The sequence below is a fragment of the Syngnathus floridae genome, chromosome 10, assembly GCF_059516105.1.
Source record: "Syngnathus floridae isolate MCC-2025c chromosome 10, RoL_Sflo_1.0, whole genome shotgun sequence".
NCBI classification, from domain to species: Eukaryota; Metazoa; Chordata; class Actinopteri; order Syngnathiformes; family Syngnathidae; genus Syngnathus; species Syngnathus floridae.
In genome coordinates, this window is record NC_142422.1 from 3,180,481 (window position 1) to 3,200,011 (window position 19,531).

The 19,531-nt window shown below is 42.4% G+C and overlaps 4 protein-coding genes across 16 annotated transcripts; 2 read left to right on the top strand and 2 right to left on the bottom strand.

Moving 5' to 3' along the window:
• Nucleotides 1-28: 28 nt before the first annotated feature.
• On the bottom strand, nt 29-6,419 carry dbf4 (DBF4-CDC7 kinase regulatory subunit). 6 transcript variants are annotated; one of them, XM_088386809.1, is made up of 13 exons: nt 3,738-4,037; nt 3,479-3,604; nt 3,198-3,346; nt 2,873-3,073; nt 2,696-2,746; nt 2,556-2,625; nt 2,304-2,380; nt 2,177-2,222; nt 2,048-2,093; nt 1,861-1,977; nt 1,638-1,743; nt 895-1,010; nt 29-827 (listed from the first exon to the last, which is right to left on the bottom strand). In XM_088386809.1, the coding sequence occupies exons 3-13, from the start codon at nt 3,321-3,323 to the stop codon at nt 260-262; spliced, it is 1,524 nt and encodes a 507-aa protein (XP_088242935.1). In that variant the 5' UTR covers nt 3,324-3,346; nt 3,479-3,604; nt 3,738-4,037; the 3' UTR covers nt 29-259. The 6 variants fall into 6 exon arrangements, 5 of the variants coding, with proteins under 5 accessions (XP_088242935.1, XP_088242936.1, XP_088242938.1 ...); XM_088386810.1 differs by having other exon boundaries at nt 3,479-3,638; XR_015860803.1 differs by having other exon boundaries at nt 793-827; nt 1,889-1,977; nt 3,738-4,043.
• Nucleotides 1,175-6,989, top strand: slc25a40 (solute carrier family 25 member 40). Of its 7 annotated transcripts, none has more exons than XM_088386817.1 (11): nt 1,175-1,267; nt 3,255-3,372; nt 4,579-4,686; nt 4,953-5,188; nt 5,257-5,324; nt 5,400-5,524; nt 5,593-5,876; nt 5,958-6,039; nt 6,109-6,186; nt 6,249-6,349; nt 6,575-6,989. In XM_088386817.1, exons 3-11 carry the CDS (start codon nt 4,584-4,586, stop codon nt 6,611-6,613), a joined length of 1,116 nt encoding a protein of 371 aa, XP_088242943.1. In that variant the 5' UTR covers nt 1,175-1,267; nt 3,255-3,372; nt 4,579-4,583; the 3' UTR covers nt 6,614-6,989. The 7 variants fall into 7 exon arrangements, with proteins under 7 accessions (XP_088242943.1, XP_088242947.1, XP_088242945.1 ...); XM_088386819.1 differs by lacking the exon at nt 1,175-1,267 and adding an exon at nt 1,590-2,263; XM_088386823.1 differs by lacking the exons at nt 1,175-1,267; nt 3,255-3,372 and adding an exon at nt 4,266-4,448 and having other exon boundaries at nt 4,953-5,012; nt 5,085-5,188.
• rundc3b (RUN domain containing 3b) lies at nt 6,625-18,526 on the bottom strand. The gene is made up of 12 exons (XM_088386815.1): nt 18,385-18,526; nt 10,395-10,578; nt 9,750-9,865; nt 9,558-9,691; nt 8,971-9,056; nt 8,799-8,888; nt 8,643-8,720; nt 8,383-8,557; nt 8,102-8,259; nt 7,889-8,035; nt 7,721-7,818; nt 6,625-7,495 (listed from the first exon to the last, which is right to left on the bottom strand). The coding sequence occupies exons 2-12, from the start codon at nt 10,487-10,489 to the stop codon at nt 7,350-7,352; spliced, it is 1,323 nt and encodes a 440-aa protein (XP_088242941.1). The 5' UTR covers nt 10,490-10,578; nt 18,385-18,526; the 3' UTR covers nt 6,625-7,349.
• On the top strand, nt 10,670-19,436 carry abcb4 (ATP binding cassette subfamily B member 4). 2 transcript variants are annotated; one of them, XM_088386799.1, is made up of 29 exons: nt 10,671-10,933; nt 11,580-11,778; nt 11,862-11,920; nt 11,984-12,059; nt 12,132-12,294; nt 12,363-12,405; nt 12,477-12,668; nt 13,005-13,176; nt 13,252-13,376; nt 13,447-13,618; nt 13,684-13,797; nt 14,148-14,258; nt 14,327-14,452; nt 14,521-14,724; nt 14,788-14,958; nt 15,090-15,251; nt 15,325-15,498; nt 15,570-15,716; nt 15,794-15,898; nt 15,989-16,066; nt 16,288-16,371; nt 16,448-16,651; nt 17,105-17,205; nt 17,281-17,421; nt 17,705-17,861; nt 17,935-18,132; nt 18,430-18,636; nt 18,715-18,861; nt 18,931-19,436. In XM_088386799.1, exons 3-29 carry the CDS (start codon nt 11,871-11,873, stop codon nt 19,135-19,137), a joined length of 3,831 nt encoding a protein of 1,276 aa, XP_088242925.1. In that variant the 5' UTR covers nt 10,671-10,933; nt 11,580-11,778; nt 11,862-11,870; the 3' UTR covers nt 19,138-19,436. The 2 variants fall into 2 exon arrangements, with proteins under 2 accessions (XP_088242926.1, XP_088242925.1); XM_088386800.1 differs by lacking the exon at nt 11,580-11,778 and having other exon boundaries at nt 10,670-10,933; nt 11,828-11,920.
• The last annotated feature ends 95 nt before the right edge of the window (nt 19,437-19,531 follow it).

Genomic DNA, 19,531 nt, shown 5'->3' on the forward strand with positions numbered 1-19,531 from the left:
ATGCTTCGGATTTTCTTTTCTTTTCTTCTCAATAACTGTCCCTCTGGGGTTGTATTTGTTTTTACAATGGCACTGGCCACAGGTTGTAGGAGATACAGAAAAAAAGAGCGGCATTAAATTATGAGCACTATCCAACTGTCTGTATTCTCCAGTGCTTTGTTCGTTCTCTTCTGGTCATCAGATCTACGCTAATTCCACATCTCCTATTATCAGTGGAGAGAAAAAGTTGCCAGAGCGTTTGGGAGAGTTGTCACAAGTGTCATTCTGCTTTCCATTTTTGACGCTTATAAACTCTGACTTTCCTCCTGACTGTCTCAACTGGAGAGCAGCTCGGTGAGGAAAGATGCTCTCCATTTCCGACGGCTTTCCCAGGTGACCTTTTGCTCCTGTTAGTGTCCTCTTGTTGATTTGTGACAGCACTGGGGCTTTCCAAGTATGACTCACAAAGTGGCTCCTGAGGGCTGCGTGCGTCTTCATGAGGTACGTGCACATCAACGTTGACCTGAGGAATTAATACCGGGCTTCGTGCCAAGCGTTCACCGCTAGAGGGTCGAGTTTCCTGTGCAGCTTTTGGAGGTGACCAAGTCATCAAATTGCGTCTGCTCGGCCGTTTATGTGACACACGTCTTAGATTTGAGCTGAGTGAGGCAGTCAAAGAAGTTGGAACCTGAGAAGCAGACTGAAGGCCTGAAGTAGATGGAAAAGAAAAAAATTCCATGGGGCAGTCATTAGACTGCTGCTCCTCCTTAATAATCTCCGTGGCTCTGACATCAAGTCCCCCGAATGGTCCAGTGTCAAGTTGACCAGACGAAACGCTGGACTTGTGTCTGAAGGGAACAAAAAAAATGTAGAAGAAGGCTAAATATATTTAAACTGTTTTGTTAGCAAAATTACCTTTTTATAAAAGTGTTGAAACGGGTGAAGCTGCGTTGTAGGGGGGCTACCAATTGGTTCAACACTTGGTAAGCTTCGCTTTTGGAGAAAGCCCGGTGACGCTCACTTTGCAGGTGCTGGATGAAATAAAGTGCAAATTTCAATCACAAATCTGCTTTAAGTTTTGTGGTTACAATAAAGTTAGAACAGAATATTATATCACAAATGGGTTAGTTTCACTATTAGGATGAGTTGTAGGAAATATATTCCAGGGTCAAGACTAGTCAGAGTGAAAGTAAAACAAAAACTAAAAGCAGTAGAGCATTTCCAGTCTGCACTTGGACATTCTGGTTTGATACGGGATGGACCAACACTTCGTGAATGGCTCCTTAAAGTAAGTGGCGTGCATGCTATGAATTCACACGTGACTTTTCTAACATCACTTTGACAGTGCTGGTGGGATTGTTTGTTTTTGTGCAACTCCCTGTCTAAATTCTAAATCTAGCAGAAAAAAAGTACTTTAAAGATTAAAGTCATCCCTATTTTTTTAACTCGAGGATATCAACAATTTTGCCCATGTGTAAGTTAATACTTGATTATTTTGTCATTGTCTTAACCAAGAGTGATTAACTTCTTTTTAAACTTGTACAACAACAGTCACAACTGTTTTTTTGTGTTAAGGGTAACATTTGGGAGGAAAAAAAAAAAGGTAAAGAAAACAGGTTGTGATTAAACTCAGCGTTTCCGCTGTATATGAGACTTACGCTTATCAAGTTTTCATATTTGTCCATGCAGCACTGGCAGTAGCCGCTTCCTTCCTTGTTTTTATAAATCTTCCGACCGGAAGCTTGCCCTGTCGTTTTGACAGTCCTGGGGATAAATAACATGATTAATTATAAACAGCTTTTCATTGTTTGTGCTTCCAAACATACCTGCAAAGAGACCAGCTCTATTCTTATCATTCATATTCAAAAATCGAAACAGTACTTGTTGACACGCCCGGCGGACTTTTCACCAGTAACCACAAAGGGACAACGAGGAGCAAGCGTCTTCAGGTTCAACTCGGGCATTTTCGTCATGGTGACGTATATCGGACGGTAATATCTGAGGAGAAACAATTTTGAAATAGGCAATCAATTAATTCATTAAGTGGAAGCTAGATTGGACCTCTCACCTGCTTGAATCTTCAACCTTGACGAAAGGTTTGCCGATACGCCCTCCTGTGGAGAAAAACGTTTGAGTGCATATTTACTTAAGTCGAATGAGTGCTTAAAGTATTACAGTGGTTACACGCGTCTGTCACCTTTGGATTCCCGACAAGTGAGTTCTGCAGTCGATGCGTGTTTGACCTAAAATACATTGAACGCAAGGACAAGTCAAGTATATACGGGTATGTACAGTATTACGAACTTTTGACTTTGGAAACTTACAGTTGTTTTGGCTGCAGCAGTCATTGGACACTGGCTTGCAATGGTCTTTTTTTTCTTCTTAATATACGCCAACACTTCTGCACATGTGGCACAAATCCAACATTAAGTGTTGGTCTGGTTTCTTCAAATAGTGAAAGTTTAACTTATTTTGGTTCAGTTTTAGCAATGAAGTTAAACATTTCATTGGAGCCAACCTGCATCGGAAAAAGTCACTTACACACATATATATTTATATCTGTAATGTAAACACACCATCAATGTAGAAGATTTTTACACCCCACTCCAGAGCCTTTGACAGAATCTTGTCGGTCTGCAAAATGTCCTACAAAACAGTTTCAATTGGCAAAGTTAAGTACAAAACTCTGTAAGAATGCTACGTAGAGTCAACAAACCTGTTCTTTCACAGTTTTTTCTACTAAAGACCTCTTGCAGCTTGTGACAAACTACAAAGGAGGAAAAAAAAACAAAAGCAGAAAATTGGAGAACCGCAGCAAACCGAGAATTGAAGAACGAGTTACTAAAAACGATACCAGCATTAAGCGCTACTGAAGCAATCCGAGTGAGCTCACCGAGTCAGCTTGACCCTGAGACCTGTTCTTGGTATTGTCGCAACCGCAGTCCGGCTGGGGTTGATTTGAGTGGGGGCAAGGTGAACTTGCAGATTGCGGACTGGGAAACGGGAAGTCTTGTCTCGGACATTGCACGTATTTAGTTTCCCTCTTGTTGGATACAAGGTAGGTGATGTCTTTGCTGAAGAACTTGTCAACACTCTAGAATGACAACAAGGGGAAATATTCAAATGTTAGATGTCATTCATTTCAAGCCAGGCCAATTTAGCATCTTATTGATGCTACAAGCAAAGTTTGTTAAAAGTCATATGAAAGAAGGACCCACTCCTCCGAGATGTTTGATATCTCTCTCCAATGACTCAGTTTTTCTGTTGGACGGCAGGTCAAGATAGAAGACTTTCCCTGCTAAAGGTTTGAGGAGTGCCAGACGGGACTTTACTGAAAACTTCATCTCACCACTTTTGCCAGCTTTTCCTAAAAAGACAACACAGTGAAGAGAGGTGAGCTTAAAGTCTTGCAAACACAAAAAGCCTGGAGGTTTTTAAATATTGACGTAATGTGACGCCCAATTCTGTTAACATGATGATAATAGGAGTGATAACAAACCTTTCAATAAGCTCCAATTTGTCTCTGTGTATCTCGTGCCCTCATTTTATTCTCTTTACGAAAACAAATTGTACATGTTCGCCATCTTTACGTCGACATACCCGAGCCACCATCTTTATTTGACAGCTGTGAACAAAATGTAGAACTTTACCAACTTCACCTACAGACCACATTAAAAAACCGTAATTCTAAGCACCAGTACGACGGTTTACGTCTGCTCCTACTTAGCAGCAATTTTATTAATATTACATTTACCCACCTTTGAAATTTGTTATTGTTTGGTTAATGTATTTCGAAAAAACAACGTAGCGTCGACGCTTGGCTTCACGCAGGTGTTTGACCGAGCTTTCGTTTCCCGCTTAACTATGTAATGGAAACGACGAACAAGTTGCCATGTCTGGAAACTCCGCGCCTCATACAATCACTTTCAATTAAACCGAGCAACTTACGTATTGTTAACACCTCGTTCTTTTATTTTATTAGTTCTTCCGGATAAATTACTACTGTATGACTAGTCCCCTACTTGAAGGAAATGTCGCCATTTAATGAGTACAATTGCGGATTAACGTGAACGAAATCTGGCAACAACCAAAAAGGTAAATTGTTGATAGTATCTGTCTATTCGAATGTGCTGTTTCGACATTTAAAAACGTCAAACATTTAAATATATTTGTTCATTAAAGTTATGCTAACTGACACCAGTTGTTATCAGTATAGATTTGAGCGCCGTGTAAGTATATGGGCGTTGTTTATAACGGTTTAGTTTTAGTTTCGCGAATGTGCGAGAGTGAAACTAATGTTATGAAACATGTCATCACGTAATGTTGTGGACTAACCGAAGCAGTAAGGTTGAACACGTGTTTCGACAATGTCTCTCTTTTGGAACTTCTTGTCAGCCTAGATTGCCATGAAGAGATGTCTGTTTTAATGCGAATAAGGATTTATTGATATAATAAACGTGCTTGGGCAGGTAGGATCGTCTTGTTATTCCCTTTAGTTAGCCATAAAAATCACTTCTAAATTAATATAATCCCCATTACGTGGTTGTGTTTTGGGACCACAACGCTTTATGAATTAAAGTCTATTAATGTCTGTTGAAGGAAACATGAGCGGCCAACGTCCCTCCGTTCCAGCCAATGATAACGGCATTACTCCAATCCAACAGATGGTGTCGTCCTGCTCCGGGGCATTGCTCACTTCTTTGTTGGGTGAGGGACCTTTGGGTCATTTAATCTCTAAACACTGTAGTATGCCTGGTGTTGTGTTTGCTTCTATAAATTGATTCCTAAATACAATTGATAATACAAATAGCTTAACAGGAACTAATATTTCGGGAAAAAATAACATGTCGCTTAATATTAATCAAGGGGTCTTTCTTGCATGGACCACTTGCACCCAGCAAAACACCAGTCCATCCCAGCTGTAGAAAATGTGTGGATAGATATTACATTTATACTTGTCGTTCTTTATCCAGTGACACCTTTAGATGTTGTGAAGATCAGACTTCAAGCACAGAAAAATCCTTTCCCTAAAGGTAAACAACCTTTTACCAAACAGTTCTTTTTTTGTTACATGTCATCTAATGTGTTTTTCTTTCAATGCTCAGGAAAATGCTTTGTCTACTGCAACGGTCTTATGGACCACGTTTGCGTGTGTATGAATGGCTACAAGGCCTGGTATAAAGCACCGGGACACTTCAATGGCACAGCGGTAAATACAAATCCCACTAGTGAGACGTAAATGTCATGATCGGATTGTAATCTTGTTTACTGCGGCAGGACGCATTTGTCAAGATCGTACGTAACGAAGGCATCAGATCCTTATGGAGCGGTCTACCTCCAACTCTGTAAGCGTCTTTTTCTCATGCAAATCATATCCTATTGAGCAGATTAATTATTGTGCTATTTTATGTCTGCTCCAGAGTGATGGCCGTACCAGCGACCGTCATCTACTTCACCTGTTATGACCAGTTGCGTGCGATACTGAAAGTCAAGATGGGCCAATATGAGCAGTTTGCTCCGATGTTGTCCGGGGCTGCTGCCAGAGGTTTGTAATCATAATAATAATCACGATAATAACTTTATACAGAGCATGCCTTCTTTATATCCCACCAGTGGGCGCGGTCTCAGTGATCAGCCCCATCGAGCTTCTCCGCACCAAGAAGCAGTCAGAGAAGCTGACGTACGGGCAGCTGAGAAACTGCGTGCGGACGGCCGTGGAGGCGGAAGGCTGGCTGTCGCTATGGCGAGGCCTAGGCCCTTCGCTTTTACGGGATGTGCCTTTCTCCGCTATATACTGGTACAACTACGAGCGTGGCAAGAAGTGGCTGTGCCAGCATTACGGCACCAGCGAGCCCACTTTTGTCATGACCTTCATGTCCGGCGCCACGTCTGGCACGGTGAGTGTGATGGATGATGTTAGCCACATTAGCTCATTAGCCTCAAGATGTTTACGCTAGCTATCTTGTTTTTTTTTCCAGATTGCATCCATTTTAACATTACCGTTTGATGTGGTCAAAACGAGAAGGCAGGTGGAACTTGGGGAGCTACAAGCGATGAATTGTAAATTTGGGCTTTTTTTTTTTCTTTTGATTTGGAATCATGTCACTTATTTTTTTTTTGTTTCCATAGTATCGCACAAGGCTTCATCCACTGTCACTGTCATGAAGAAGATTGTGATGCAGCACGGCGTTAAAGGCTTGTTCGCAGGTGCGCATCACATTTAGCCAACATTTTGTCATCGTCTCCTTACCCGCTTGTCTCCTGGCCAGGTTTCCTCCCTCGGGTGGTCAAAGTGGCGCCGGCATGTGCCATCATGATCAGCTCCTACGAGATGGGGAAGGATTTTTTCCGCAAATACAACCAAGCTCGGGTACTTGGACCTCTGCACACCAGAGACACCTGAAACGGGATGAGTGGGCACTTTCCAAGACCAATCTTAAAAAAAAAAAAAAAAGCAGAGCTGAGAGATTAATTTAAGCATTTATGAAGTCATATTCCATGATGACAGAATCCCGTTTGCACACCGTGAAAAGCAAGCTAAATGGGAAGGAACCGAGTCTGGCAACAAATACTGAAATTGTGGTGCTTCTTTTAGACAGACAACTGCAGCGCCTCTGCTGGTACAACCAAGTAGTGCACACCGTATCACCTCAAGACGGATTTAATCAACAATCCATTCAACACTATTAACCAAAATTGTTTATCATGCTCATCCCGAGTTCTTTTAACACAAGGAAATGATACCGTTCTACATCTACTGAATAAGTGCATGAAAGATGTGATTAAAAAATGCCTTTACTGTGAAATGCGCCCAAAGCTAATATTTTTTTTTAACAAACGTCATTCAAAATGAATGATAGAAAGCCATACAACTTTTGTACATGTGCAAATAAATGTAACATAACACTGAAAGCAGAACGGCCTGAGGGCCTGACTTTCACTCACAGTCACCAAAAGCCAAAGTGAATTACTGCATTGGTCTCCAAATAAAGGGAACACATCAGATTAAACTGAGGGTGGATCATCAATCATAGTGGTCATGACCTGGGAACAAAAAAAACAGCATTGAAAACAAAGGCACAAAAATTAATCCGGTAATAAATGAGAAAAGTGCTCGTATGATCCTCCAGAAACAACGACAATGAAGAGTCCAACTCTTTTTTTTTTTTTTTCCTATGTTGGCACATAAAATAGGTCTTCCAATACAAGTTGAAAGTTCTATAACGTCCGAGAGCGTTTCACCTGAGTGAGCTCGTTCCAAAAGCATGCTAAAACATGTCGGTGCAAGCGCACGAAAAATGTACATCTCTACAAAAAGCAACGGAATAGCACGCTGAAAAAAATGGCTGGTTGAGTAAGTGGCGTGGGCTTTATGTGGGGGTAAAGCCCGGGCTGTTAACCTCGGCGGCGGGACTGGCCAGACATTCGTTGGACCTCAGACTGGCCAGAGACCTGAAACTGTTGACGGAGGTGAGAGAGCCGCACAATCCTCGGAGGGATGGCGTCTGCTCTTTTCCTGCACGGCAAAACAATTAAAAAATACTTAAAATATTTATTAAAAAATAAATAAAAATATTTATAAAAAAAAATACTCAATACAAAAGCACAATTTAACTACATCATTGAGGCAGATTAGATTGACATGGCGACAGAAAAATGCTTAAACCTCATTGGACGAAAAAAAAAAATTCCCAATCTTCTGGTAGTGTTAGATCTTGCTAGCAAGGGTTGCGTTGTGTACCTTGGCGAGGCCAGTGTGGTTTGGCATCCAGCGTGTGCGACGGTTCGAGAGACATCTGTGATAGGCTCATGTCCGTAGGTAGATTGTGGAGACTCTTGCTGCACAACAAACAACAAACTCAGTCATGGCGCTATTATAATGTAGTCATACAAAATCCCCTTTACATACTCCTCCCACTGTCCGGGGCTTTTCCTGTACAGCAGCGTGTCCAAGGCAACGGCGTTGGCATCCAAAGCGTCGGGAGAAGGCCACTGATTGGTCAGATGGGCTGTCAGCTCCTGTCGCGAGCGCAAGTCATTGTTCTTCAACACTGTCCTGCACACATGAGACACAAATCATTTGTGTACTTGAAGTTACTGTGTACAAAAGAATAAAACTCACAGTTGATCCTGCAGTTCCAAAATGATGAACTCCAGCTGCTCCTTCTCCAGCGTGTGCGACAGGTGTATGTCCACCAGGCTCTGCTCAAGAGCTTTGTGGTGTGACGACGCCTCGGCGAGCTGCGCCTCGCGCAGACGTACCAGCTCCTCCAGGTAAGCCTGGCATGAAAATGAGAATTAGGATTGACTTGTCTAATAACTTGAGGATTTTTAGACAAAACTAGTGCTTTGCCGCCAATTCTTTTCCATTTTGAGGGGAAAAACATACTTATCTGTGCTCACCTTCTGCTCCAGCGCCATACGATATTTCTGCTCAAAGCGTTTGCACTTGCTGACCAAGTTGCTCTGCTCGGTGAAGATGGAAGCGGCCGTAGCCATCTTGTCCGGGGTGCTGTGCTCGCTACCGCTACTCCCAAGGGTCCGCATCTCCTCCTCGTCGCTGCTGATGCTGTCGCCGCTGCAACGAGTGGGGGGGGGGGGGGGGGGGGGGGATAACCAGCGCTAGGTTAGCACGCGTCTGACAACACAATCTGCTGACGTACCTTTGCGTGAACTTCAAGTAAGGCGTGTAGTCGATGATCGAGGGGCCTGTGTCTAGACCTTCGCCTTTCAGACAGAAGCTAGGTAGGTGAGACAGGATGGAATGGATTAGGACAGTGTAGCATGACTAAAGAAACAAAGCGGAAAAGCGTCAGTACCTGAAATCGATGGTGTTAAGACCAATTAGCGTGTCCGCCAGAAGCCCCGCCTCCTCTCCCAGCATGATCGCCCCGTCCTCATAAAACCTCCTGCAGTCAGCAGGCACTTTAGCTAACATGATTTCGGCTCATTTATCACATTACAAACTGAGCTGAAGTTTCTCACTCGAACCTGATAGTTCGAAGGTCCCTCAGAGCGGATGAGATGTATTCCGACAGTCTCTTCTCCATCAGAACTACTCGGATCCAAGCCCGGCCCTTTTGTGACCGCCCCAAAAAAAAAAAAGCCTTCATTCTAGGTAATTGTTTCTGAACATTAGCTTAGCTAATTATTCATTAATATTAATATAATATCAATAATGTAATCATAATTATTAATAATAACATTAGCTGAACAAAGCTAACTTTTGATCAGCATAATTTCCAAAGACCATTAAAAAATTATTTATTAAATATACAAATCATGTTACTGGCACAAAAGTTGTCAAGTTGTTATGTTGAGTTTTGCATAGGGAGAAATTAGACAATTTCATCTAGAGGTATTATTTTAAATTAGGGTGGCTTACAGGAAGGCTAGCACAATTCAGCTCATATCTGACCAAAAAGGTTTAAAGTGAGTGAGAGGTGTTTGTGTTAGCAAATCAGCGTTGCAGCTATTGTTTGTTTTATTGAGTGGAACAGGGTCATGTCCTTAGCCGAGAATTTCTGGCTGATCTTTCTAAGTGGATAATGCAAAGTAGGCTCAAAATGGAGTCTCACCTTAGCTTTGGATGACCGTACATTCTCCATACTCTCAATACTTTGAATGCAATTGTGAGGGACTTTACTGCTAGCGGCTTTGACAAAATCCCAGAAACTCCGAGAACTCTCGTAGCCAAACCACGTTGTTTGACCTGAGAGAAGAAGACATGTGTTACCGTATTGTCGTGTGTGTGTTGTTGCTGTTTCTACCTTTTAGTCTATGATTGAGAATATGCTCCAAGATAGACACAAAGTTGACCAACTCTGCAGAGGTGTCGTCCATGCTTTCGAAACACGAGCGGTCCAGGAGAGTTTTTACTGAAAACCTGAGAGAAAATATGACATTTTATTTGGTCATGCAAAACTTCCTTGATTTATAAAATAGATGAAATGTGCTGATGTCTGTCTTTCCCCAGTTGCAATAAACCCACTCAGTCTAATCAGATTGCACCTAATGAGGCAGGAAGAGATTTAATGGACCCGTCTGCATTGTGCGTGAGTGTGTAAAAGTTTATTTGTCGACCTTTTTACATCAACCAAATGAACTGATTCTCTTTCTCTTCCGTTGCCTAGCAGCCGTGTTTGCAGGGCACACATCCACAAATGTCATCTCATTTCCACCCAGACAACCATCTACCTAAGTAAAAATTTGAAGGACAGGACTGGTCATTAGTCAGTCTCCATTCCAGACAATCAATCACATCTCTAGACAAATTAGTTTTCAGTGAGGCTAAGGCAAGTTGTGCTAACATTACATCACAAGTTGATGAGTGTATAGAAAACCAAGTCGTGACGTCACAATAGGTGTAATAGGTGTCAAGCTAACGAGATGTTTTGATGATGATGGCTACCTACCGGCACACGGTTAGCAGGTTCCTCCTCTCCACCGCCCCGCTTCTGCCCGCTGCCCATTTGCGGCTGACGTGCAGCCCCGACCCGAGGGACGCCATCTCCGGCACCAGGCCAGCCTGGCCGCAGCAGGCGGTGCGCACAACACGCCGCGGTCAGCAAGTCTCCCGAGGAGAATCGATGGGATTGCCTACGTCATTATGAATGTATTGTAAGGAAGTAGAATCAAGTTACACTTCAGAGGGAACGACGCCATTTCCGGTTAAGACTTTCAATATCAACGCTCAATGTGCGCCCCCCTTGATGTTATTTTTATTACGTTCGACTGTGACTGGCAACGGAGAATTAATTTCTTAGTTATATGAAGAGATATGAGTCATTCTATTTTTCTCACTCGGAAGTAAGAAGCCTTAGTCATTAAAACTCATATTGGTCGGAAGATTCGAGGTGCGTTCAATGACCATTTACAAAGTAAGAAGGATGCAGAAAAATCGTCATTGAATGCAGCAAACAGCAATGACTCATACTTGGGAATATTGCATAAGGTACTGGAAATATTTTATAATTTATTTGATACAGTAAAATGAGAACAGCTGCATGTCAACGCAAGTCGCAGGGACTGTTGCTCTGAGAAACGAGGCGGGTGTTTCGTCCGCAGCAGGGGCGGTACGGGGGTGGCTTCTCACATTATGACGTCACAGAGTGGGGACCCGGTGTTGTTTTCTTGTTCTGTACGGGACTAAGAAATAAGCACTAATGCTTCAAGATAACTGAGGGAAATACTCTGGGGGTGTTTTTGGTGATCAATTAGCATTTTAACAAGGCTCAAAAAAGTTTATTTTGTTTGATATATATGATAAATGTATTCATAAATTATTATAAATTATTATAATTTATATGATAAATTATTCATCTACCTAATTTTTAACTTGATTTAATTTTAACAATACTGCTGTATCAAATTTCAAAGATATTTATACACACTTGTAAATATAGTTGCGTAATAATATCACACTAATGAGTTTGCCATTTATCAGTTACACCCTCACCTGCAGCTGACTGAATAATGAATGAGCTTTTTATCATAATGCTGAATAAACAACAATTGACGTGAATGCCATAATGATGATTTTTTTTTTAATAGGGAAGTGAAATTACATGATCAATGTGGTTATTTCTGTGCACGCTCAGTATACGTCACGCGAGTTGAAAGGAAGAGGGAGGAGAAGGGGGCGTGGAAGGGGTGGATATCAAAATGCGTGCGAGATCACCGGCTCTGTGAAACATTAGAGCACTTCACAAGGGTGCGGGGGGAGGACAACAGCACACGAGTATCCGTGTGTGATCACCAAGCCTGTCAAACATTGGAGGCCCGTGCGGAAGGACAACAGTGAGTTGTGATGTTTACACTTTTGACTGAATCACGGTTCTGTTTCCAGAATGGATAAACAGGATATACACTTCTTCTGACAGGAACCAGACATGGCTGAAACGGATAAGCTGGAGAGGAACGTTAAAGATATTTATTTAAGGTAATATTTCGTGACTAGCTGGAGATGGTTTACTACGTTTCACACATTTTATATGTGATCTAGTGATCATAAAGATGAAGCCGGTAAAACGAAGAAAGAAAAAAAAGAAAAGTTACCCATGGTTGGTGCCATGGAACTGGTAAGTTATCTCTCCAAGTATTGTGCTCCTCATGTGTCTTATAATTCTGTATCCAATGTGATCTGCGGGCAGTTCCGGTTTGCAGATACCAAAGACCTCGTGCTGTTGTTTTTCGGGACCCTGATGTCGATGGTCCACGGGATTGTCCTGCCTCTTATGTTGGTCGTGTTTGGAGATATGACGGACAGCCTTATATCCGATGCTACAATTAATTACTTGAACAACAGCAACCCCAGTGAGTTGAAAGAAACAAGTCCAAGTCATCTAAACTGGAATGACAAACACTTAATTTCATGTTTTCAGATATGACTTTTCTAAACAGCACCTTACAGGAAGACATGACCGGGTAAGAGCAAGATGACACCTGGTGAATTCCCCATTTCTGAAAATGTTCTCATCTGTCCATCTCAATTCCAGCTTTGCCATCTACTACTCCATCCTAGGGGCCATTGTACTGGTGGCCGCCTACATGCAGGTTGCGTTCTTTACCTTGTCGGCTGGACGACAAACCAAACGCATCCGCAAGTTTTTTTTCCACAGTATCATGCGACAGGACATCGGCTGGTTTGATGTCAACGAGACGGGAGAGCTCAACACTCGCCTTACGGAGTTAGTAACGTGCATTTCCTTCCTTCAAAATTAGCTACACTGCTAATGACAGCCAGCATTTTTCTATGTCAACCAAAACTGGCTGTTGACATGGTGCTGCTGTTTTGGTTAGCTCTATACCAGAAGTGTCAAGACAAATGGTAATAAAAATTGTAAACAATATCTATTTTTTTTTTTTTAAGTGAAGACAATTTGTAATTTTAGTAATGACACAAAGTCGATGCAAAATTTGCCTCGCCGTGTGGCGGTCCATATCTGACCCCCGGGCCTTAAGTTTGACACCAATGGTCTATACGCTACTCTGAAGCTCTCAATATTGCTATCTGCTCCGGGCAGCGATGTCTATAAGATCCAAGAGGGTATCGGAGACAAGGTGGCCATGTTAATCCAATCCTGTTCCACCTTCATCACGTCTGTCGTCATCGGTTTCAGCAAAGGATGGAAGCTGACTCTCGTCATACTGGCCGTCAGCCCCTTGTTAGGCATCATGGCGGCAATTTTCAGTAAGGTAAGCTTGGCTTTTTTTATCCAGCCTTGATCTTGAAGGCAGGTTTCTTCTTGCTAATCTCACACTTGTCGCTAGGTGCTAGCATCGTTCACATCTAGAGAACAGAGTGCCTATGCCAAAGCGGGCGCTGTGGCAGAAGAGGTGCTTTCTTCCATCAGGACTGTTTTTGCCTTCAGTGGGCAACGCAGAGAGATTGAGAGGTTTGTTCAAGCGTCAATCATAAATTGCCTTTTTTTTTTTTGTCCATAACAAAAAATATTTGTCTGACAGGTATCATAAAAATTTGGAGGATGCCAAGAACGTGGGAATCAAAAAGGCAATAAGTTCAAACATTGCTATGGGCGTCACCTTCTTATTGATCTACCTCTCTTACTCTTTGGCCTTCTGGTACGGAAGCACCCTCATTTTGAGCGGAGAGTACACCATCGGCGTTGTACTTACAGTGAGTCAAACATTCCGAAGACCCACGAAAAAAAAAAAAATTCTGACGCTGAGTATTTATGTAAGGTTTTATTTGCTGTCCTCATCGGAGCGTTCGCCTTGGGGCAGACGTCGCCTAATGTTCAGTCCTTTTCCAGCGCCAGAGGAGCCGCACACAAAGTTTACAGAATTATTGACAATGTAAGGAAATCCACAGCTTCTTCCTTCCTTTCTTTATCAGGTTCTATAAATGTATTCTAGCCCTCCAGGTTGAAACTTTAATGAGAGCTTGGAATTGGAAATTTGCAGTTACAACTTAACTAGGCGGGTCATAGGTATGTTTCCTTTAATCCATGCTTCGAAAAATCAAAACAACCCCAAGATAACAATGAGCTTGTTTATATTGACGTACCCTCGAGCAAAAAGGGCTAGCCGTATAAATAAATATGAGCTTTGTTTAAAAGTGGCTATCTAAACCTTCGGTGTTCCTCACATTGTCTTTTCACATTCCTGGCTAAACCCGACGCTAAATAAAACAATGTTCTCTGCAGGTACCAAATATCGACAGCTTTTCAGAGAGCGGCTTCAAGCCTGATTCCATCAAAGGAAATATAACGTTCAAGAATATCCACTTTAACTACCCTTCAAGGCCTGAAGTCAAAGTAAGCTCCTCGTTGACACGGTAGAACTTCATACGATGGATGAAAACCAACAATTCCATTACTTGCAGGTATTGAACAACATGTCCTTGAGTGTGACGAGTGGACAGACCATGGCCTTAGTTGGAAGCAGCGGGTGTGGGAAGAGCACCACCATCCAGCTCTTACAAAGATTCTACGATCCTCAAGAGGGATCTGTACGTCCACAAGTCCAAACTCTCAACTCAAAACACACAATTTGAGAATCCATTTTCCCTCTTTGCAGGTATTTATCGACGGCCATGACATCCGTTCCCTCAATATCCGCTACTTGCGGAAGATGATTGGCGTGGTGAGCCAAGAGCCCGTCCTTTTCGCCACCACCATAGCCGAGAACATCCGATACGGCCGAAGCAACGTGACGCAGCAGGAGATTGAACGAGCCGCCAAGGAGGCCAACGCTTACGACTTCATCATGAATCTTCCCGATGTAGGAACGCACTCATGACATCTCCACGGGGAAAGAAATGACTGAGATTGTTTTGTTGAGCAGAAGTTTGACACGCTGGTTGGAGACCGAGGGACTCAGATGAGTGGAGGACAGAAGCAGAGGATCGCAATTGCCCGGGCGCTAGTCCGTAACCCCAAAATCCTTCTGCTGGACGAAGCCACGTCTGCTCTTGATGCCGAGAGTGAGACGATTGTGCAGGCTGCTCTTGACAAAGTAAAAAGTCACCACTTTGCAACAACGGAATAAAATATTTTATAATTAACGTCTATTTTGGTCAATGGCAGTGAACGAAACAGAAATAATTACAAAATGAAGCAATGTGCTTTTTTTTTTCATTTGTGTAGGTTCGACTGGGTCGTACCACCTTAATTGTGGCCCATCGCCTTTCGACAATCAGAAACGCCGACGTCATCGCCGGGTTCAAAAACGGAGCGGTTGTCGAGCTGGGGACTCACAGCCAACTGATGGAAAAACATGGTGTCTACCAAACGCTCGTCACTATGCAGGTAACGCTAGCACAAAAAAAAATCTCGTGTCAGCCCAAAATGTTCAGACTTTCCTCTCATTTCCATCTTGTAGACTTTTCAGAAAGCTGAGGACGAGGAGGATGAAGAAGACGTTGAAAACAAAAGTATCCCGAACTCCCCGTTAATGAGGAGGAGGAGATCTACAAAAACGTCTTCATTTTCTGGTTCAGAAGGGAAAAAAGAAGAGAAAGAAAATTTGGTGGATGGCAAAGATACAACAGAGGAAGTAAGTTGGATCTTCTTTGCGAAGAATAATGGGGAGGTCTGATGAAAAAATGTTTTTCTCATTTTCCACAGGACGAAAATGTTCCGCCAGTGTCGTTTCTCAAAGTGATGCGTTTCAACCTCCCGGAGTGGCCTTACATTTTCGTCGGAACCATCTGCGCTTCAATTAATGGCGCAATGCAACCGCTGTTTGCTCTTATCTTCTCCAAAATCATCACTGTAGGATTTTTTTTTTAAGATTTTGGAAGTTTTGATGGAATTTAATTAATTTAATTTGTTGTTTTTCCAACTTTCAGGTGTTTGCTGAGCCCGATGTAAACGTTGTTCGGCAGAAATCTGAATTCTTCTCCCTTATGTTTGCTGTTATTGGTGGAATTTCTTTTTTCACCATGTTTTTACAGGTAAGAGACCAAAATGTTATTCCAGTAAGAAAATTGAAAAAAAGAAAATTTCAATTAGGGTCAATTCATGTTTTTGTTTTACTTTTCCAGGGTTTCTGTTTTGGTAAATCTGGAGAGCTTCTGACAATGAAACTGAGATTAGCAGCTTTCAAAGCCATGATGAGGCAGGTTAGTAGAAAAATTGAAATTCGGGCAATATTATCTCAAAAGTTCTCATCTAATAAGTAAATATGCTTTCGTGTTCAGAGCAGATCAGTTTACTATGTAATGAATAACATGTTGACATACTGAGACAGATGAAGACTTGTTCAAACAAAAAAAAAAAAATCCCATCTGCATTTCAAAGATGTTAAATGTAAATAAAAACTTCTTTCTTTTTTTTAAAATAGGACCTCGGCTGGTTTGATAACCACAAAAATAGTGTTGGTGCCCTCACAACAAGACTTGCCACAGATGCTGCTCAAGTTCAAGGGGTCAGACATTGTCTCACTCAAGCATGGCGGCCATCTTTGTTTCCATATTTATTATCACCTTTCCACTTTTGCTCAGGCTACGGGACTACGTCTTGCCACCCTGGTTCAGAATCTGGCCAATATGGGCACGGCTCTGATTCTTTCCTTTGTATACGGCTGGGAGCTGACCCTGCTCATATTGTCGGTGGTTCCCGTCATGGCGGTGGCTGGAACCGTGCAAATGCAGTTGCTGGCCGGGCAAGCTGCTCAGGACAAGAAGGAGCTGGAGAAGGCCGGAAAGGTGGGTGGACTTCAATAATGTGAATTGGAGTGGAATCTTTAGCTTAGCAACTTCTGAGGAAGATTTTGGGCCATGATAGCTTAAGGCTGGAGTGTCCAACTTATTTTTATTTATGTCATAGTTTCCTTCACCATTATGATTCTCAACCTAAATAATTATATTAACGTCTCATATATAGGCTACACAACAGTGATAAATAACTAGTTTTGAAATAAGAGACGAGTAAGAACTGTTCAAATTTTTTTTTAAATATGAATGGTAATAAAAATTGCGAGAAATTTTTTAAAAGTGCAGACAATTTTCAATTTTAGCATTGATACAATTTGTCTTCATGGACCAAATATGGGCTACAGTTTGATGTCTGTGGTGTGGCTGAATGACTTGGGTGGGCTTAGAGCCTTTTGCTCTAACCTTTGACCTTTGTCTTTCATTCCACGTTTTCCGTCTCTTCAGATTGCGACAGAGGCCATCGAGAATATTCGGACGGTGGCATCTCTGACCAGAGAACCCAAGTTTGAGTCTCTGTATCATGAAAACCTCATCGTTCCTTACAAGTACGAGAGATCTTTAATTTCACGAAACGTTTGATTTGTGATAACGAGATCTCGTTAACGTTTGTCTCTTTGCAGTAACTCCCAGAAAAAGGCCCACGTGTACGGTTTCACCTTTGCATTTTCCCAAGCTATGATCTATTTTGCTTACGCCGGATGTTTCCGCTTTGGAGCTTGGCTCATCGACCAAAAACGAATGGATGTTGAGGGAGTATTCCTGTGAGTAACGTTTTTTTTTTCTTGGGTTGTAGTCCAACATTTGTCTATTGTACTTTGACAGATGATAAAGAAAAGCAATCTAGTGGATAATTATGAACGGTCAATATACTAAAATCTTTTATTACCTCACGTGGATAGTTGGAAAAATGGAAGTTCAATGCATGTGTAAGGCAAATGTGACTGTTGCAAAATATTTGCTTTATGGTCACAGGTGCACGTGAGGGGGCGGAGCTTCACCTTTCATATTACAACTTTAACACAAAGTTCTTTTTGTCTCGCCTAGAGTTATTTCAGCAGTCCTGTATGGCGCCATGGCTGTCGGCGAAGCTAATTCCTTCACTCCGAACTACGCAAAAGCCAAAATGTCCGCTGCGCACCTCATGATGCTTTTGAACACGGAGCCTGCTATTGATAATCTCTCAGAAGATGGAGAGTCGCTGGTATAAAACCTGACGTACAAACTATTTTCATCATCATTATTATTATTTTCATTCCCCTTCCTTAAATCTCCAGGAGCAATTTGATGGCAGTGTGCGCTTTGAGGACGTTAAGTTTAACTACCCCTCACGCCCGGATGTCCCCATTCTCCAAGGGCTGAATCTGAAAGTGAGCAAGGGAGAGACACTGGCCCTGGTGGGAAGCAGCGGCTGTGGCAAAAGCACCACCATCCAGCTCCTGGAGAGGTTCTATGACACCACGCAAGGCAAAGTGGTGAGAAGACACATGCACACGATTGCTTTCTGCTTCTTCACCTACTCTCACTGAGCTAATGGTTAGCGTTTTTATAGCTGCTGACTCATGAATTATAAACTTTACAATGCAAACTGACTCACCCAAATATTGTCAGTCTCGCTTGAATGTTATTGCCGTTCGAACCAAAGGATTGACGTGAGAGTTTTTAGATCATGATGATAAATGTCCCCAATAAAATCTCAAGTGAGGTCCAAAGTACTTCAGGCTTACCTGGGTCTTGGATGTCTTGCTCCAAACCATTTTTTTTTCTTCCAGGTGATTGATTCCAAGAATGTAAAAGATCTGAACATCCACTGGCTGAGATCACAGGTCGGGATCGTGTCCCAGGAGCCCGTGCTGTTTGACTGCAGCTTAGCCGAAAACATCGCCTACGGAGACAACAGTCGAACGGTTACCATGGAGGAGATTAAAGCAGCTGCGGAGAAAGCTAACATTCACAGCTTCATAGAAAAATTGCCAAAAGTAAAAAGTTATTTTGAAAACACCCTATGTAATGATTTGGTCACGTTCCACTGACTTTGACTTTGTTTACCCGAGCAGAAATATGACACTCAGGCAGGCGATAAGGGGACCCAGCTGTCAGGAGGTCAGAAACAACGAATAGCCATCGCCCGAGCCATTCTCCGTAACCCCAAACTCTTGCTTCTGGATGAAGCTACGTCTGCGTTGGACACCGAGAGTGAGAAGGTACGTCTTTTTGGTTCTCATCTAGAATTGTGAAGTGTATCCCAATTGACTTCTCTCAATTTGAGCAAGGTGGTGCAAGAAGCGTTGGACAAAGCCAGCCAGGGTCGGACGTGTATCGTCGTCGCCCACCGTCTGTCCACCATCCAAAACGCGGACCGCATCGCCGTCTTTCAGGGAGGCGTGGTGGTCGAACAAGGGACACATCAGCAGCTGCTGGCTAAAAAGGGAGTCTACCACATGCTGGTTACCACTCAAATGGGCCATGGGAGGGAATGACCTTTTGATTGTGGACAAGATTACACAAGTGGCCTTCACTTTAGTTATAATATATAAATATGAAATTTAATTTGGTAGCTTTAAAGAAAATTTGCACTTCTGAACGGTGAGGTGGATGTGATCCACCGTGCCACCCGCCTATCTTTTATAATTTTTAAAATATTGTACTGCCAATCTTATTGGTATTTTGTTTTTTTGTGTTGTGAGCACCAAGTACTTGAGATAACTAATACACTTCATTACATCTGTCACTGGACATGTACTACTGAAAAACTAAAGTTGAACAATCAATAATTACAGCACAGTCAATCCATTCTTGGATTGTAATCTTTAAAGCCATTTTTCCTCATTGGCTTTACACCGGTTGTATTGTGTTATATTTTCTACTTGAGTA